Raw genomic sequence first — 19,441 nt, forward strand, 5'->3', positions numbered from 1 at the left:
GTTAGGGTTAGGCACCCTAAAGGAGGGTTAGGGTTAGGGGGTTAGGAATAGGTTAGTAAGTACTTACTGTCGACGATCGGGATTTCCTCCTCTGCCGGCCTCCTGGTGTCGGGATTCCAACCGCGGGCAGGGGTCCGGCGTACATCATACCGATTCCATGTGAAGGTGGGCATGTCTTCCCTACATGAATCTAAATTGGGATATTACTGTAGTCTGTTTTTAAATAATGAGCAAAATTTTTGGGGTTGCTAAAGTAATTCAGTGTAATTTGTGCTTTATCATTAAATATTGTAACGATATAGGTTCTGTTTATATGTAGATCTTGTACAGTGCAGATAATATAAATGGACATAAGCACTGAATTCTGCACTTACAGTATCTGTGAAACATTGGTTGTTTAAAGCTTTTCTTTGCATGTGTGTTTTACACCAGTGTAACAGGAGCTGGGCGGAATTCAATTGATTCCTGCCCCCATCGCTATTCAATTCTTGCTCCTGTCGGGCACGATCAGCTGCCAGCGCTACATTTCAGCTCGCAGCCCCTGGGGGATGAGAGCTGAAATGTGCGAAAAGTGCCATGTTTGGGCGCCCAAACATCACTTTTCGCGATCGCGCCCAGCACTTTGGTCGGGTTTAGCTGCTTTACGAGGCTAAACCCAACCACTTTGGGCGCGATCAGCACGAAAATCTGGAACAATTGCATAGCGGCCCGCAATCTCCTGTCACTTTAGACTGGAAATGCGAGCCGCGAAAACAATTGAATTCCGCCCAATGTGCTTACACATGCATTTACAGGAGTTGGCTAAGCTGAAATGCTCTGGGCTGCTGTTAACGTTGTAACATTCAGATTGTCCACATGATGTTTTGCACCCCACCCACTATCATCACCTGTACATCATCTGTGTGTAGCCTGTATAGTCTGATCCTTGTCAAAAGCACAAAAGAACAATTTATGGCTATTAAAATGTTATTGTATCAAATGTCCTAATTGTATACAAGTCAGAAACCTAAACTAGTCTGACACTGTTTGTAGGTTGTATGTACACAAACATACAGCATATGCATCTTTCTATCTAGTTTAGTAATATTAAACCTGACTGTATACATAAAAAAAAAAGTGCAGTTGCTGAATTATAACCATGCACAGGTCAGCCGATGCACAGATGTAATGCACAGCGCTTTACGCAGCTACGATCATCTGTCTGTCTCCGGTGTCCCATGCAGAGAGCAGTTATAGTGAAGGCTAGAGGTAATTTTATTGGTCTGGATGTGATGAGCTTAGAATTTTGTGTCTGGCAGGAACATCCTTCAGACTGCTGGTAAAGGGCTTTGAGGTATTTTTGTGTTCTCAGAAAATGTTGGGTAGACAGACATTTTTAACTGGTAATATAATTTGACCAAGCTTAAATACAGAAGTCTAGACACATCATTTCAGACTGTTCTGTACTAGAAGAATTTCACGGCGCAAAATAGTTGTATGTCATTTCTCCTGTGCTCCTTGTCATAATGTGTAATGCTGGAGCCGTATGCAATTTACATGAGTTTCACATGACTCTACTCATTGTTCTAGTACATAGTAATAGATGCAATCACTAGCTCAGTGGAGAGATCAATGCTCGATAAATTTCAAGAAATGTTTGGTAACAATCTATTTGGGATGTAGTCATAATCCCAGCTGTCAGAATGCTGGCACCGGAATCCCGACACTAGTCAGAATCCCAGCTGTTGTGATGTCGGTGCTCAGAATGCCGACTCCGGAATCCCGACACTTGTCAGAATCCCGGCGCTGTAGAGGAGTTATGGGGGGAGGGTTAGGCACTGGGGGTGAAAGGGTTAGGTTTAGGCACTATGGGGGGAGGTTAGGTATAGGGTGTGGGGGGGGTTAGGGGCAGGGTTAGGGTAGGGATATTTACCTGTAGGCGTCGGGATTGTATTCCAGTTGGGATGCCGGCGTCGGGATTCTGACCACCGGCATTCCGTACCTAACCCATTTATTCCTATAGGCTTTTAGGTTGAGTGTTTAAGGTGTGCGTGCATCACTAATACACCTTTTTGTCTGTGTTTTAGCTATGGATGAGCGGGTTCGGATTTCTGAAATCCGAACCACCCAGAGCCCCACCTATCCGAGTCGTATCCGAGTCAGGCTCGACTTTTCCCACCTGACTCGGATCTGAAATCGAGGCAAAACTTCATCATCCCGCCTTCCGGATCTCGCGGGTTTTGTATTCTATAAAAGGTCCCCGCGTCGGCGCCATTTCTTGGACAGTGAAGAGGGAGGGTGGGAGCTAGGGCTGGCTGGGCTGTGTTGTGCTGCTGTTGTCCATAGGAGCTGTGTCCACTCAGTCCATAGGGGCTGACTGGGCTGTGTTGTGCTGCTGTTGTCCATAGGGGCTGGCTGGGCTGTGTTGTGCTGCTGTCATAGGGGTTGACTGGGCTGTGTTGTGCTGCTGGCTGGGCTGTGTTGTGCAGTCAGTTGTCCATAGGGGCTGTGTCCACTCCAGAGCCTATAGGGCTGGACTGTGTTGTGCAGTGTCCCATAAAGGCTGTAGTCCTAGAGGGGTGCTGTAGTGTTGTCCAGGGGATGATCTGTGCATCAGGGGTGCTCCCCCAAAGTGCACTCCAAACAAAATAAAAAATATTTTCTGTGTTTGTGAATTGTGTGCACTGTGGCTGCACGTGCATCAACAAAGGAGCAGCGCCAAGCGTGCGCCTGTGTCCCATAAGTAAAGGGCCGGCTGGCTCATCTCTTAAAGGGTGGTGTAACCCACGAAGTGCACTCCAACAAAAATAAAAAATTCTTCTTTTCCGTGTTGTGAATTGTGTGCACTGTACGTGCATCCTCAAAGCAGCAGCGCCAAGCGTGCGTCTGTCTGTTAAAGGGTGGTGTAACCCCCAAAGTGCGCTCCACAAAAAATAAATAATTCTTTTTTTGCTGTGCTTGTGTGCGAAATGTATGCGCAGTAGCTGCACGTGCATCAACAAAGGAGCAGCGCCAAGCATGTGCCTGGGTCCCGTAAGTCTGTTAAAGGATGGTGTAACCCCCAAAGTGCTCCAAAAAATATAAAAAAAATTTTTTCTGTGTTTGTGACTTGTGTGCGCTGTAGCTGCACGTGCATCAACACAGTAGCAGCGCCAAGCATGCGCCTGTGTCATAAGTCAAGGGCCGGTTTGGACATCTGCTCCGGACTGAAGGACGTTCCAACAATTTCTGACATGTCTACTGTCACTGAATATGATACTGTCCCCACTGACAGAATGGTGGAGGATTATATTGGTGACAGCATCCAAGTAAGGATGTCAGACAGTCCGTACCTGTACTGGCAGGAAAAAGAGGCAATTTGGAGGCCCCTGTACAAACTGGCTCTATTTTACCTGAGTTGCCCCCCCCTCCAGTGTGTACTCCGAAAGAGTGTTTAGTGCAGCCGGGAACCTTGTCAGCAAAAGGCGTAGGAGGTTGCTTCCACAAAATGTGGAGAAGATGATGTTCATAAAAATGGATTATCAACTCTTCCAGGGAGACCAGCCTCCAGAACGTACAGAGGGACCTGTGGTGGTAGATTCCAGTGGGGACGAATTAATACTCTGTGAGGATGAGGATGTACACAACACTGAAGAGGGAGAAGAATCGGTGGATGAGGAAGATGAGGATGACATCTTGCCTCTGTAGAGCCAGTTTGTGCAGGGACAGATTAATTGCCAGCTTGTTTTGTGGGGGCCAAAACGAACCAATCATTTCAGCCACAGTCGTGTGGCAGACCCTGGTAGTGAAATGATTGGTTTGTTAAAGTGTGCATGTCCTGTTTATACAACATAAGGGTGGGTGGGAGGGCGCAAGGACAATTCCATCTTGCACCTCTTTTTTTTTTCTTTGCATTATGTACTGTTTGGGGCCCAGTTTTTCAAACTGCCATCCTGTCTGCCACTGCAGTGTCACTCCTAGATGGGCCACGTGTTTGTGCCGCCCACTCGTATCTCTTAGCATAGTTATCCAGCTACCTCGGTGCAACGTTTTGGACTAAAAACAATATTGTGAGGTGTTCAGAATAGACTGGAAATTAGTGGAAATTAATGTTATCGAGGTTAATAATAGCATAGGAGCAGAAAAACCCACAATTTCTGTGATTTTAGCTGTTTTTTAAATACAGACCCAAAACCCAGAACCCAAAACACGGAAGGGTGGTTTTGGCAAAACCAATCCAGATCCAAAACACGAAGAAAGATCCAGATCCAAAACACGAAAAGTGGCCGGTACACACCCCTAGTTTTAGCACATAGACAATGAGTGGGAACAGGCCTCTAGTGAATTTAAAAAAAAAAACAAAAAAAAACTACAATTCTAGTTTTATATAGTTTTTCTTATCTGCAATTTAGCAGAAGATAAAGAGGGGAGTCTCCTCTTTCAAACGATACGGCCCCTTAGCAGCTATTGTCTTGTAATATACAATAAGCCTGTGATCACCAGACAAGATCACCCAGCACTACAGAAGAAATTTGTTTTCGGGATTCACTCACACACTTAATCGGAGACACCCTTGCTTAAAACAGGGGAGTCTCCCCTTTCAAATGATAAACCCTTTTTGGTTGTTATGGTTTCTTTGATCACCAGGCCATGACAAAAGTTGTATATTTACTAAAGGTTGATTTTAATCCATTTTGATTTATTTAGAATCGAAGCAGATTGATCAATATCGATGTTGTGTTCCTTAGGCTAAATCGCACATTTACTAAAAGACCATTTTTGATTTGGTTTTTAAATGTGTGATTTAGCCCTAGAAATACAACATCGCTGTTGATCAGTTTGCATCTATTTTAAGTCAAAATCGATTGCAAACAACCTTTAGTAAACATACCCCAAGCAGTGCACCAAAAACAACATTTTCCACTGATTGGAGGAGATCTAAAGACCATGGCCCTCATTCAGAGCCGTACGCTCTGAGCAGAGCGCACGCTCTGAATGAGGGCCGGGCTCCATTTTCATGGAGCGTCCTCCTGGACGCTCGTATAGCTGTGGGTCACCACCCACAGGCTATACGAGCGTGCATTTTGATGGCCGCGATGGTCGTGACCATCGCGACCATCGAAATTGCGAGCCGGAGCCTGCGGTTGAGGTTTTCAACCGCAAGCTCCGGAGTGATTTTGGCTCTATCAGAGCCAAAATCACTCCCACTGACATCACTAGTGATGTCAGTGGGCCGGCTACTGACGGGAGGCGTTCCCGTGGGAACGCCCCCGTCAGGGAGGCACGCCCACCAAAGGGGGCGTGCTGTCAATCAACATTGACAGCACGCCCCCTTTGATCGGACACAACGAGCGAAGGAAAGTCCTTCGCTCGTCGTGTCTGGCGCATGCGCACGACGGAGCTCCCTCCGTCGTGCGCATGCTCAGTGCAGACCATCGACCCACTTGCGAGCGGACAGCTGCTCGCGAGTGGGTCTGAATCAGGCCCCATGTCTCCCCCATCTTGGGTCAAATGAAAAAATAAATCCAGCGTTTTATGTGGTAGGTTTTCTAGTTTAAAAAGAGGCCTTGTTGGGCTACCACATTATTCCTAATAAAAATATATTTTTCACGTTTTACAAGTGCAGATTTTTTTAAGAAAACCTACACATAGAAGCCTGGTTTTTGTTCTTTTGGAAAGGTGAATTAATGCCAAAGCAAAAATCACAAGGTATTTCCTTGTAGTGTTTTTATAAAGAAACACTATTTTTTTTTTTTTTTTCACTTTCTTGAAATTTTAATTAAAAAAAAAACACTGCTTTGTCCATTTTAGGTTGCTATTATATAATGCATTTGGCATTAGAATGATCAAAAAGAATAATGGTATTTTCTGAAGAATCTTTTGGAAAAATATTTGTGCGTGTATTGCATTAAATAATATGACTGATACTGATGTTGAAATGTGATGAGCACAAATGTCGATAAATTGCCTAAGAGAATGAAGGGGTTCTCTGTACTCCATCCTTGTGTTTGTCTTATTAACCACCTAGTACACCAACGAGATTGCTTCCGGGAAGCCGGCGGACGCAATGCCGACCGCCGGCTTCCCGACTGCAAAATCCCGGCAAGGGTTAAATGACAGGCGTCGCAATCTCGACGCCTGTCATTTTACCTACGCCGGGAGACCGGCGCCCGGCATCCCGATCGAAGGGATGCTGGACGCGGACAGCCGCGGAGGAAGGGGGGGGAGGTTAGGTTTAGGGTTCCCGGGGGGGACTTGGGGTTAGGCACCCCACGGGAGGTTAGGGTCAGGCTAGGGGAAGGGGGGGTTAGGGTTAGTCACCCCCCCGGGGGTACAAGCACACGCATTTCTTTTTTCTTGGGAGCCAGTTAACCTACTAGTATATGTTTGGAGTGTGGGAGGAAACCTACGCAAGCAGAGGGAGAATATGCAAATTTTACACAGGAGTGGGAATCGAACCCAAGACCTCAGTGCTGCGAGGCAGTAATGTTAACCATTACACTCTGTGCTGTATAGTTCAGACTATAGAATGCATCCTATAGTCTAATAAAATGGTCTTACTCTATATTTCAAACTTTCTATTTCCCCAAATCCAAAGGGTTTACTTTGTAAATAGAAGTCCCTGCTTCTAAACGACGTGTATACCCAGCGATGCGACCCACTGCCAATGGGCCGATATATGAGGCAGTCTGTACACACTGGGGAATCCGGTGCCCGATTTGCCGGTCCCCGCCGCTTAGCGCTGCATGGGATCGTCAGCCGCATCTCCTGATTGGACTGCATGTACAAAAGATCAGGTGATGCGGCTGACGATCCCATGGGAGCGCGCAGTGCACGATGTAGTGCATACACACTGCATGATTTTAACGATTTGTCGTTCCGATGCATAGGAATTGACCAAATCGTAAACTAAATCGTCTAGTGTGTACCCAGCTTTACTTACTTAGTTGGTTAGATGTTCTCTGTATTTAAGGTTACCTACAGCTGTAAACTTTGCTTTGGAGATGTAGGAGGATTGAGTGTTGTCCCCTGGAAATGTTTGGCCCCTACCGCTACATTATTCGATGGCAGCATTCTTTGGGGCAGCGATCTTGCATCCACAACTTTTTGCTATTCAATTAGAAAATCATGTTATGATAACCTGGCTTTGAAAGGGATAACTCATGGCTTTTAGTTTTCAGCCCAAAACTTTTTAAAAATGTTTTTTTTTTTTTTTTGTTAAAGGGACATACTATAGTGCAGTACCCTTTGGTCACCCCTATCACTGTATAATAATGTATTTAAAGGTGTTGAAAAATGAATGGTCTTTATTGGCCATAATTTACTATTTAATGTCATTTGTTCCTGAAAAGCTGGGAGAGGGTCCAAATGATGTGGGACAGGTATGTTGATATTATTTTTTCCCAATATTTTACTATGAATATGCAAATTACAATAGGGAAATTTTAAATTTAAATCCAAAAAACTCTAAAAAGTTATCTTATCCTATGTTTTTTTTTGGGTTCAAGATAAATTCCCCCAAGCTATTTGCGCACCTCACATAGATCGCACTCTGCAGGATTAACTTGATACCCACATGATCGCCGCAAATTGACCTTTTATCAAATTAAATTGGCACAGTAATTCAATTAGAAAGTATCACTTGCAAAGTCCAAGCACAAAATCCGCGGCTAATTGTCCCCTTTCATTGGGTTATAAATTACTTTTGACGCTAGAGATTTCAGAATCGGTGATCATGGCAGATGACTGGCATGGGGAAAGAGATTTGGGAAGGTCTGCATACAATTCCCTTTCCAGTAAAGAGTATTCGGTTGCAGGAAACCATAAATACTCACGCACGTAAATGGGTCTAGCGCTAGAAGCGATCGATTCTAGTGCCACCTTATTCACTGTTATTCTTTTTTAGTGCCTTTGGGAACACATCTTTTTAAATTGTCTTTTAAATTTACCATAGAAAAACCCTTCACTCTGAACCTTTTGTGGTGCCCTTATAATTTTGAATATTATTTGAACATCTAGTAACATACACATGGCAAATGTGTTTTACTTAGGCTGTGGACTTCTGTTTTCAAACCAGACCATTTGGGTTGTGGATATTATTTTTACCTTTAATAAACATGGTACCTGAGCCATGCGGTATGCTGTATGACCAAGCTATCCTGATGTCAACCCTAGATTTCACCAAACTCCAGCTATTAGTAAAGCCCGGGCATTTCAATTGGTCAGACCACAATGATGAGTTTACACTTTGAGATGGGGCACTAAGCTTCTCTCCAGACATTACCCCCAATACTGTTGTGAAACTTTTGGGGCCGCATAAGAGAGGACAATTAAGTAATTAAGAAAAAGGTGTCAGAAGAGATGGCTCTCACCACATTGTTAAGCATAGGCAAAATAAAAGCACAGAGAGAATTGAGTGTTTCACTTGTATCTTTTATACCAAGACATTATCTGGCAACGAGCTGGTAGCATGGCCCAATAGCAGCTGGAAGAAGGTTGACCCCTTCCAAACTGTCGATGATTACAGTATTTGTAATAATAGAACGGTGTCCATCGCTGCCGGTCTGTTTTCCCACTCTTCAGTCTCTCACGGGCAGCTATGTAGATGAGACGGAAAGAATCTGCATCCCAGAGTTGCTGGCCACAATTGTGCATTGTTCTGTGGAATTCACAGCGTCTCGCAGTCTGACAGTGGCAGCTCGAATACCCGGCAGTGGAAGAATTCTGAAACGTAAAAAAAAAAAAAATGGATGCAGGTCTGTGACTTTGAATTCAGACGAATTTTCTGAGGAATGTTTCCAGTCATTCATAAAATGAATTGTGGGATTTTTTTTGTTGTTGTAGTAGAATCCTTTGTAAACTCTATCTTTTATTATAGTTAAAGATCTAAAAATCTAAAATACAGATTTTATTATTTTTGTAAATGTCGTGATGTATAGAATTTTGTTGGACTTTGAAGTACCGCTGTTCACTAAATATTGAGTAATATCTGTATGTTGTCGTGGTATGGACAAATGTATAGTTGTTCATGATTATAACAATATACTTTTTATATTGCTATAATTAGTTAATGTACCTTATCAGTCTCTGGTGTGCTTAGAGCCATACTGTATCCTCACTGTTTGCCCCCCATATACTTTTGTACAGCCTTTTCTAAACCCCATATGTCTTTCCTTCCTGGACCTCATAACACTATTGTTATTTTAATCAAATCTTTAACAAAAAGTGATATATTTATTTCCTGTATATAGCATATGGGAATGTATACACATATATATAGTATATGTATTGTGCAGTAGTTCTTGTAAGGTTATTATGATTAAAGTTCTGCCTGCTGTCATATTTTCCCTTACCCTCCCCCCACATTCTGCCATCCAATATGTTATACCAGTCCCATGCCACTAGGTTACAATTCCAAGCTATTACATTGTAATAAGATGATCACAGATTGAAGAAATAGGTATCCGGGAGGAGGGGTTGGGTACAAGATGCCGGTGGTTGGGATCCCGACGGTCAGAATCCCGACGCCGGCATCCCAACAGGGTTAGGATACCGACACCGGTCAGTCAGTATCCTAACCCTCCCCCTCTCCCTACCCCTAACCCTCAACCTCCCCCTTAGTGCCTAATCCTAACCCTCCCCCTCAGTGCCTAGTCCTAACCCTCCCCCTAACTCCAATACTTACCGTCTGGATGCCGGCTACGGGATTCTTACAGGTGCTGCGATTCCGTCACCGGCATCCCGACTGTCGGGATTATAACTACATCCCGGGAGGAGACCAGGAGCATATAAAACAGATGAGTAGAGTGGTATTCTACTGAAAGGTTGGCCTGCAAGCAGACTCATCAGTTATTCCATCCAAAATAAGTACTATGAAAGGATATAATGAGACATTCCCAGCTAGATATTAGTACAGGAAATACAAAAGTTTATTTTAATTTTCTGTGGTTTTATGAATGTGTGTATTTGTCTTCTTAATAAAAGCATCTTATTCATTGCTAGGGCTGTCTCCCAACCTATGGGATCTTGAGCTGGCTAAGGAGATTGCATCCATCTGCGAGCAGCCACCAAGAAATGGGTTTGAGGAGATGATACAATGGACAAAAGAGGGGAAACTCTGGACATTTCCCATTGACAATGAAGTTGGTGAGTGTAAATCGCTATAGAATATGTTTATGGTGTCCTCTGTGATACTATGAAGAAAGTTAGGAAGACACTGCAGCTACTAAATGTACCCAAACAAGAACATTATAGTGAGGGCTTCTCTTAGAGTCTGTGTCTAAAATAATCTCTCTAATATGTGAACACTTTATCTGTTAAGGTCCCCATACACGTGCAATGGATTGCTGCAATGTCCCGTTCTGCCAACATTGGGGCTGGGGAATCGGGAATATTCAATATGTTGAAAGATCTCGATTCCCCGACCCGACCCGAAAATGTCCAGAATCTGCAATTTGTAACATGTAGAATTTTCCCAGTCCGCCGACTGTTCGCTTATCATAGATGTCCACCGAGTCAGCGTCAGCAGAACAGGGATTTGGCGCTCAGGTGTATGGGCCCCACTATCAGACAGCAATCCCTGAGTATAAAGGTTTCATGCTTCCTCTGCCCAGTGATTGCGCCTTGCTTATTAACATTGGTGGTTGGAGTGTATATTATATTCTAATACCTGTATATTTCTAGCAACACAGATCCGCTGTAACCCAATAAATAATCACAGGTGCGTATGGAGACACACTTTATACCTGTTTGCTAGCATTAGTGTAGGGTAGGCATTTTTTGCATACCAAAATAAGTGACAGTGCTTTGTATGATGTTACTGTGGACACTGGGTGCAGTCATTATGGATCTGTGTGTAATTACTATAGGTCTTGTGTTTATGCAGTGAACTTCTAGGTTTCCTAAGTAATTCAATGATAAATAAACTCCAGGTTCTGTTATGAATCATAGGATGGTAAAAGACAATTGCATTATATATAATGATGGTAATATGAGAAGTAAAAGGGGTAACTAAAGATGGAATTATGCTAGGTGCAGGAGAGACTGGAGAGGATTAGGTTAATAAATGCGAGGGAATAAATGGTTTGTATTGTATGAATATGAGGATGTGACTAGTGTAAGAAATGATGTTCATGTCACTAGAAGGTAGATACTAGAGAGTGTATGTAGGATATGCGGTAGGCCGGTGCTGGATGTGATTGTGTTTTAAATGGGTAGGAAAAGAAAAGGTTTAAACAAAATGCAAAATCTAAAATAAGTGATATTTATAAAATGACTGAAAAACTATACAATTAAATAGAAATATATAACACATTTTTATAGAAATATAATTAATAAAATTGTCATGGGAGTGAAAAAAAATCTAATATTTGCACACTATAGCAACACAAACAAGGGAAACAAGGTTACCTTATTCACAACTGATCAGCTGAGTGATAGCGTGTAAGACTTTGTATCTCTGCATTCCCAGGATATTGCCCTATAAAATTGTCCCGCACACCATTATGCTGCCATGTAAGACTGTCCATAAAGAAAAGATAAGCAAGACTGGAAAATTATAGAGAACACAACAATCATCAGGAATGTGTGTGTGTGTGTGTGTGGGGCTGTTTATTACATCCATTCTCTTACAGCAGCAGGGTTCGTTCAGGGCATAAAGCTTGTTCTAGGTCAGTGGTCCACATCCAATTACCAACATGTCAGAAGGCTCATTTGCAGGCTGTGCCAATTGGTTCTCAAGGGCTCAGAGAAAGGCAGAGCCTGGGGAGCATCTTGGTGGGAGACAGCACAGCAAACAAGAGAGGATAATATGACGTAACAGTTCCTGGCAAGGGACAACAATACAATAAATGAAAGTAACAAGAATCATTTGTTGAAGGGAAATCTTTCAGAGCCAGCAAACACTGTTTTACTTTCATTGGGAGCAGTAAAAAGAAAATGTGTCCACTATTGGAGTTTCATATGAATGTATGTTTGGCTATGATCACACCAGTTATGTACACAAGGGTAAGAAAAGCTTGTGTTTGCGGCATTTAGGATTTTATGTGTGGAAGAATCGTGAACGTAGGTAAAGATTATTTTGAGTAGTTAATGACGCAGATGGTTATTGCTCAAGCATATAAATGCAAGTCCTTTTACACGTGCATAAAACATTATGTAACTATTGTTTTGTAAACTGGGTTGTGTACGGGATCCTGATGGTCAGAATACAGACAGCGGCATACCAATGTTCATAATCCAGACAAACTTTGGTAAATGTTTTTAAGCCAAATCTTAACTCATACCCTAGCTCACCTCTCCCGTAGGCTAACCCTAGCCCACTCCTCCCGTGGCCTAACCTTAGCCCACTCCTCCCGCGGCCTAACCCTAGCCCACTCCTCCCGCGGCCTAACCCTAGCCCACTCCTCCCGCGGCCTAACCTTAGCCCACTCCTCCCGCGGCCTAACCCTAGCCCACTGCTCCCACAGCAGTTGGCTGTAGCAAAACTTCACAGCACCTGGAAAGATGGGCCTCTCGCATAGAGAGATTGCGTATAGGACGCACAAGCAGCTTTTGTTCAGCAGCTGTGACACTGTAACTTAGCATTTCTCATGCAGGTACAGCTGCAGTCACACACAGAATATAGACATGCCACATAGAATTTTAATTGGCAGAAGCTGCATGTGTGTGCTATTCGCATTGCTATGCAACTAAGACAGATTTTAAGGTAAAAAGTTGCACGAAAAGATGCTCAGCACAACCGAGTCTCTCCACAGTATGGAAGGGCTGTTTAATGCGCAAGGAGGCTAGATGTATGTGGACACATCTGTATTATAATTCAACTTTGCATTTCCTAATTCTATCAATCACAGTATTAATTGCAGATTTTACTATGTGTGAGAAACATAGGAGGACCAGCTGCTATTCAGCCACCAAATGTCCTGATTTCTCTAACCAGAGGAATGGTCAAGAACGTGGCAACTACAGTTTAATGCCAAAAAATGCAAGATCATGCACTTGGGTCTAAAAATCCAAAGGCTAAATATAGTGTTAATGGCACTATACTGGAAACTACTGAAGAGGAAAGGGATCTAGGAGTCACTATTTCAGGCGACTTAAAGGCAAGCAAACATTGTAACAAAGCAATGAGGAAGGCAAGTCAGATGCTTGGTTGCATAGGGAGAGGAATCAGTAGCAGAAAGAAAGAAGTGATAATACCACTGTATAGGTCATTGGTACGTCCTCATCTCAAATACTGTGTTCATTTCTGAAGGCCACATCTCCAGAAGAGACTGTACAAAGAAGGGCAACTAAAATGGTGCAAGGTCTACACCACAAAACGTACCAGGAAAGACTAAAAGATCTTAATATGTATAGTTTGGAGCAGAGAAGGGAAAGGGGGGACTTGATAGAAATGTTAAAATATATAAAGGGTTTTAACAAGGTAAAGGAAGGAGACATTCTTCAAAGGAAGAGAAATATTAGTACAAGAGGACATGTTCTGAAACTGGAGGGTGGTAGGTTCAGGGGAAATTTGAGGTAAAATTACTTCACAGAAAGGGTAGTGGGCAAGTGGAATAGCCTCCCATCAGAGAGACAGTAGAGCAATTTAAACATGCATGGGATAGACATAAGGATATCCCATACATGCCTACCCTCCCGGTTTTCGAGAGAGGCTCACCATTTTTCGGGTAACCCCCTGCACTCCCGGTAGGGTAGGCACTTCTCCCACATTCCGCCCCATCACAACTCACTTGCTTCTCCTCCCCGGACATCTCCCGGGGAGGAGAAACTAAAGGTAGGCAACTATGGGATATCCTTCAGAAGAAGTAAGGATCAATAAGGGTTGAGGTAACAATATGTTTAAAAATGGGGCAGGCTAGATGGGCCAAGTGGTTCTTATCTGCCGTCAAATCCTATGTTTCTATGTAACCGATTAAAGAGTAGTGTTCTGAATTATAGGGCAAGGCTTCACATTTAAGGGCAAGTCTTTAGTTGATTGAGGTGTGGCTTAAATGTTCTGATTTCTAAATGAGGAACGTTGATCGGTATGTAAATGCTCCTTTATATAATGTCTGCCAGATAAGGACTCCTGTATTTTGTCTTGGACATTTCTGATGCTGGTACCTGTAAAATAATTCATATGATAAATGGACAATGTTTGCACTGTGTTTCAGGGCTTGATGAGGAGCAGAAGGTTGAGTTTTATGAGCATGTTTTCCTGGACAAGTACTTGGAAGACTTTCCAAAGCAAGGGCCAATCCGACATTTTATGGAGCTGGTCATTTGTGGCCTGTCTAAGAACCCGTACCTTACTGTCCAACAGAAGAAGGATCACATAGATTGGTACAAGGATTACTTTCAACAAAAAGAGGATCTGTTGAGAGAATGTGAAATCTAACTCACCTGAGCGGAAAGTAAGCGGTCGCACAGAGCACGTTCTCATTCCGCCCAGCATTTCGTAATTTACAGAACTTTGGAAAACTTGGGCCCTCAAACTTGAAGAAAGTGTTTTACACCTGGATTATGCTGAATATGCCAAAAATTTAAATGTACCCTATTTAATAAAATCCATGACTGGAATAGCATCCCATATATATATTTTACATTTCAAATACAAGCATACATTTAAAAAAAAAATAACGTAATTGGGTGGGTGGAGGGCAAGTTACACACTTTTGGATGCTGACAGGTGGCCACACTCATGATGTAGATCACTGTAGCTTGGCCTCTGGTTGGGAGAGATACCTGTCTTTACTGTATTTATCTATCAGAAATTAGAAGAAGCTTTAAAGCGACCAAAATGTGTAATATTAGTGTTAATATAACATAGTCCTGGTTTCACAGAGTTTGGGTTGTTACACAAGGTCACACTTGTTGAATAAGTCTATTATTATTTTATGTATAACATACCAACATATTCTGCTGCTTTGTACAATGGGGAGATAGTTACAGTACGAGATTACAGAACAGAATTTGAGACCGAAGGAACTAAACTCCCATCTGCCCACTTTGCTCCACAACTATGTGCCGCCTCTCCTGCAGGAATGGGTATGAAATCCTGGCAGTCGGGATGCCTGCTGTCAATATACCGACAGCGGCATCCCGATGCTCAGGATGCCTACAAGGGTCAGGTAAGTATACTTACCCTCCCCCCTTCTCCCCCTAACCCTCTGTTTCTACTTCCTAACACTAACCCTAAACCTAACCCTCCTCCCTTACAGCCTAAATCTTAAACGCCCCCCCCCCCCCCCAGTGGTGCCTATCCCACTCCTGGGGGTACCTAACTTCCCCCAGCCTAACCCTAACACCCCCCCCCCCCACCCCGTGACACCTAAACCTATCCCCCCCCCTACTGCTAAGTCCGAACCAGCACCGCTATACTCAAATTCGTCATCTTGGCTGTCGGGATGATGCCTCCTGACGGTATTCCGGTGCCGGTCTTGTAGCTGGGTAGTGGCATTCCGGCACTGGGATATCTTCTGCCGAGATGTGGCACGTTGGGATTATAACTGCATCCCCTCCTGCAAACTGATTACTGCCTCCCACTCCTGTCTCCAAGTTTTAGCCAGTGCTGCTTCCTACCTCTGGAATTCTCTCCCTCTCGCTATTAGACTCTCCACCTCTCTACTATCCTTCAAATGGTCTTTCAAGACTCACTTGTTCATCAAAGCCTTCCAGCTCTCATCCTAACCTCACTGTCTACCCCATCTGTCACCCCTATCTGTCTGTCCCTTACCCTTAGAATGTAAGCTCTATTGAGCAAGGCCCTGTTCCCTCATGTGCTTCTCTTTTTCTTATAGTATCATTTACTCCTAACACCCCCAACTGCACCTAACACTGATGCCATGCTGCTTTTTTAAGTGTTACTGCAGCAAAGTGTATAAACCATGTCCTTGTCCTGCATTGTTTAGTACTGGTAATAACTGTTTTCATGTGTGCTCATTGCTTATGTACTTTGTAAGGCGCTGCGGAACCCTTGTAGCGCCATATAATAATAAATAGGGGCCTGATTCCGAGCTTACTAAATAATGATACACAGAGGGAGGGAGAGATACAAAAGGTGAAAGAGCAAGTTTTGAACAATGGAACAAGCGTCTAACTGGAAGTGCTAAGTGAACCAGCCACACAGATGCAACTAATTGAAGACTATAGTATATTGTGGGATATTGCAGAGTATAGTATAGCCGAGATGTTGGGAGGATGGGTGAACACAATGGTTGATAATATGGTATGCCTCCCTGATCTTAACGTTGGGAGATTACTTTCTAGAACATGGCAGAGAAATGTACAGCCTGGGAGGTCTAAAGGTGCCTACACACTAGGCGATGTGCTCACGATGCAATATTGTGCGCTATTTCTCTTGAACTCTCCCTGGCAACTCCCCAGCGCTCCAGGACACGATATGGTCCTAAAAAGTGTCCAATCAGATTTTGTGCACGACAGATCTTAAATCAATCTATTATACAAAATCGTGTATGAGATTGGCAAATCTTGCCTGAAGTAGGCAACAACTGAAGATGCGATGTATGACCAGAGGGTACGCGCATCGACATCGTGATCGTAAGTGGACACTCACGATTTTGACACATTTTACACGATTTATTGTTCCAAAGTGTCGAAATCGGGCAAGTCGTGTAAAATATTGTCTAGTGTAGGGGTCTTCAAACTTGGTCCTCTAGCTGCTGTGGAACTACACATCCCAGCATGCACTGCCACCTTTTTGATATAACAGCATGCTAAAACTATGGCAGTTCATGCTGGGATGTGTAGTTCCACGGCAGCTGGAGGGCCAAGGTTGAAGACCCCAGGTCTAGTGTGTACGCACCTTTATAGGCAGGAATTGCAGGAGGTGAGAAGTCACTCATTTTTGTTCTATACTGTGTCAAAAAGAAAACCCCCCAAGGGATCCCACTGAGCACACATCCCACTATTCCTAATTCTAATTAAGTGGTTTTTGGTAGCTGTTTGACAATTCCTTCCCGTGTTTGACTTCTGAGACCAAATCTGATATAAACGATACCACTAACATGTTTAAACTAAAGTTAAAAAGGTATACCGTTACCATCTGAAGATGTGTTTGGTACTCTTGAGAAAGCTGACTTGTATAACTCAACATGTACAGGCTGTGAAGGACATCCTGCAATAAAGTTACTGTATGGGAGCCAAATTTAAATGTTCTGCTGGAAATAACTTTCATTAAATCCTTTTTTTTTTTATTCCATGACTAATATTATTTTCAGTTGCCTCAAGGCTGGAATTGAGCACTAATGTTGCACTGTCATTTGTTTACGTTTGCTAGCCAATTAGAATGTTTGATTACCAGGACTATATTACTTGCCATAGATTTAATAATGTTCATATTGCGGCACGTTGGTATTTTTGCCTTTGTTGCAAATTCACCTACACACAGGCATGCAAGTACACATACAGTACCTGCAATTAAAGTGTTTTCATTTTTAGAATGCATTTGTAAATCTAAAGGAAGGTTGTATTCACAAAGAGGTGTATTCTGTATCAAGTATAGCTGCATATATACATTTGTCCGGTATAATGTTATACCTTGTCATTTTAATGCTATGGTCTTGTTCCGTGACCAATAGTGTATTGCAGTCCAGTGTAAATGACCAGCTTGCCTGCTGTAAAGCCAAAATGCTTCTTTTTTTTTTTTCTCACTTTGTCACTGAAGAAATGGACGAAATGCCCAGGATATTGTGCCAATATTCTTCGGGGCAGATTCAATTAGCCTCGCTGCTTAACACGTGGCAGAAACTCAGGGTTTAATGCCCAGAGTTATTCCAGGGGGATGCACATGTCACACATGCAGGGGTGTTGGACTGATTTTATGGGGGAGCGATATATAATTTAATTTTGGCACCCATCCTACCCCACCCATCTGCAGGAAGAAGGGACTGGAGCGGCGGCAGCCACGGATGGTCAGAGGCCATAGGCAAACACAGGGGGGGGGGTTTCCGTTTGCCTGGAAACTCCCCTCCCCAGCCCACACCATGACCACAATATAAATAGTAATATAATAGAAGTTTACTAGCGCTGCATGTTCTTCTCAGTATCATAAATTAAATAAATAGCACCACCTGTGAATCTTTTAAACATGTATCAGCCAGTAATAAATAACCTGTGCACCAGTTAGGGGATTTGGAAAACATGCACTGTTAGGGATGCACTGCTATAGAGCCCAATATGTACATATATGTCCAGGGCAGTGCTAGGTTCTTCTGCTGCTCCACTAGGCTCCTGGACTTGCTCCAATAGTCTGGAATGGTGCCTGCATCTAAAATAAAAACATCCAGCTCAGGCAGGATGACCCTACTGCCGCATATAATGGCTTATTCTGATCTCTGGTCCTGTATATGCTGGAATTATGACACACAATACACTTTGTATGATGCATATTAAGGCTGGTTAAGTGCTAATTCTACCCTCTTCATAGACTGGCCACACACTCTAAAATCAAGCATTTGGAAACCCCCCTCTAGAAATCCTGCGTTTGCCACTGGGGGCTGTGCTTTATAGCAATAGGCTGCATGCACTGCATGGAGGAGGAGGTGTAATGTGCGGTCTTTTAATTTAACCTCCTATTGCTAGAATACACAGCCCCTGACCATCTGCATCAGCCGCTCCACTGGCACCTGTCAAATGTTTGGGGGAGGTGAGCTTGCCCCCCCCCCCCCCCCCCCCCTGTTTTGACACCTATGCACACATGCCCTGCTCCACCTCCCCCCTTTGTACTGCAGCACTAGGAGCGATCGGGGGGAGAGCAGAGTCAACCAGGAACATAAGTAGCAGACAGAAGTCTTCTGTGAAAATTGTTCAGTTGTTTCATTTCTCCTGCTAGTTGTAGCAACTGGTTTCCAGAATGTGGGAGCAAACGTCCAATTATCAGATGTTCCCGTGCACCAGCAGATGATCGTTCTATTGGCTAGTTGGTGTATGACCAGCTTTAGGCAAAACCGTATAACAAATGCCTCACTCAAAATGTCACAAGCAAGCTAGATCCCATTAGCTCAATACAATGCATTAACACATGTATTCAAGTGCGCACAGTGAGCCTGCTCCAGAGATGGACGAAATACCGATGTTTGTGCAATTGAACGATTATCGTTGACACACTTGAGTCACATTGTGCATGCCTCAAGTTTTCCTTCCAATGGTCGCAGCGAGGATTTGGCCGCAGTGTGAGAGCGTTTATGGGAGGTAACAGGCGTGGCGGCTCCGTCCCTGCGGCTGGCCATTCTGAGTTTCCATAGATTTATCATAGGATTACTCAGAACTGCGATACTCGGCTGATCAGTGACCAATGCTACGTCTTTGTACACAAATGCTTGGGTTTGCCCAGTGAGTGTCTCAATATAAATCCAAGTGTTTGCGACATTTGTATATTTTCACACAGTCGCTGTGTACAAATTGCCACAGCATGAGCCTCCATCTCTGCAACAGGCCAAGTGTCGGGATTGTATCCCTTTTGGTGCTGCGGCACTGAGCG

At 43.5% G+C, this 19,441-nt stretch overlaps 1 protein-coding gene across 1 annotated transcript in view; it reads left to right on the top strand.

Annotated features, from left to right (window-relative positions):
• MRPS31 (mitochondrial ribosomal protein S31) overlaps window positions 1-17,156 on the top strand; it is a 58,343-nt gene extending 41,187 nt beyond the window's left edge. The window contains exons 3-4 of the mRNA XM_088460172.1: window positions 9,961-10,104; window positions 14,115-17,156. Coding sequence (XP_088316298.1) covers window positions 9,961-10,104; window positions 14,115-14,338 — 368 coding nt within the window. The 3' untranslated portion in view covers window positions 14,339-17,156. The remainder of the gene's footprint in view (window positions 1-9,960; window positions 10,105-14,114) is intronic.
• The last annotated feature ends 2,285 nt before the right edge of the window (window positions 17,157-19,441 follow it).

The sequence above is a fragment of the Taudactylus pleione genome, unplaced genomic scaffold (genome assembly GCF_031769625.1).
Source record: "Taudactylus pleione unplaced genomic scaffold, aTauple2 ptg000043l, whole genome shotgun sequence".
Lineage (NCBI taxonomy): Eukaryota > Metazoa > Chordata > Amphibia > Anura > Myobatrachidae > Taudactylus > Taudactylus pleione.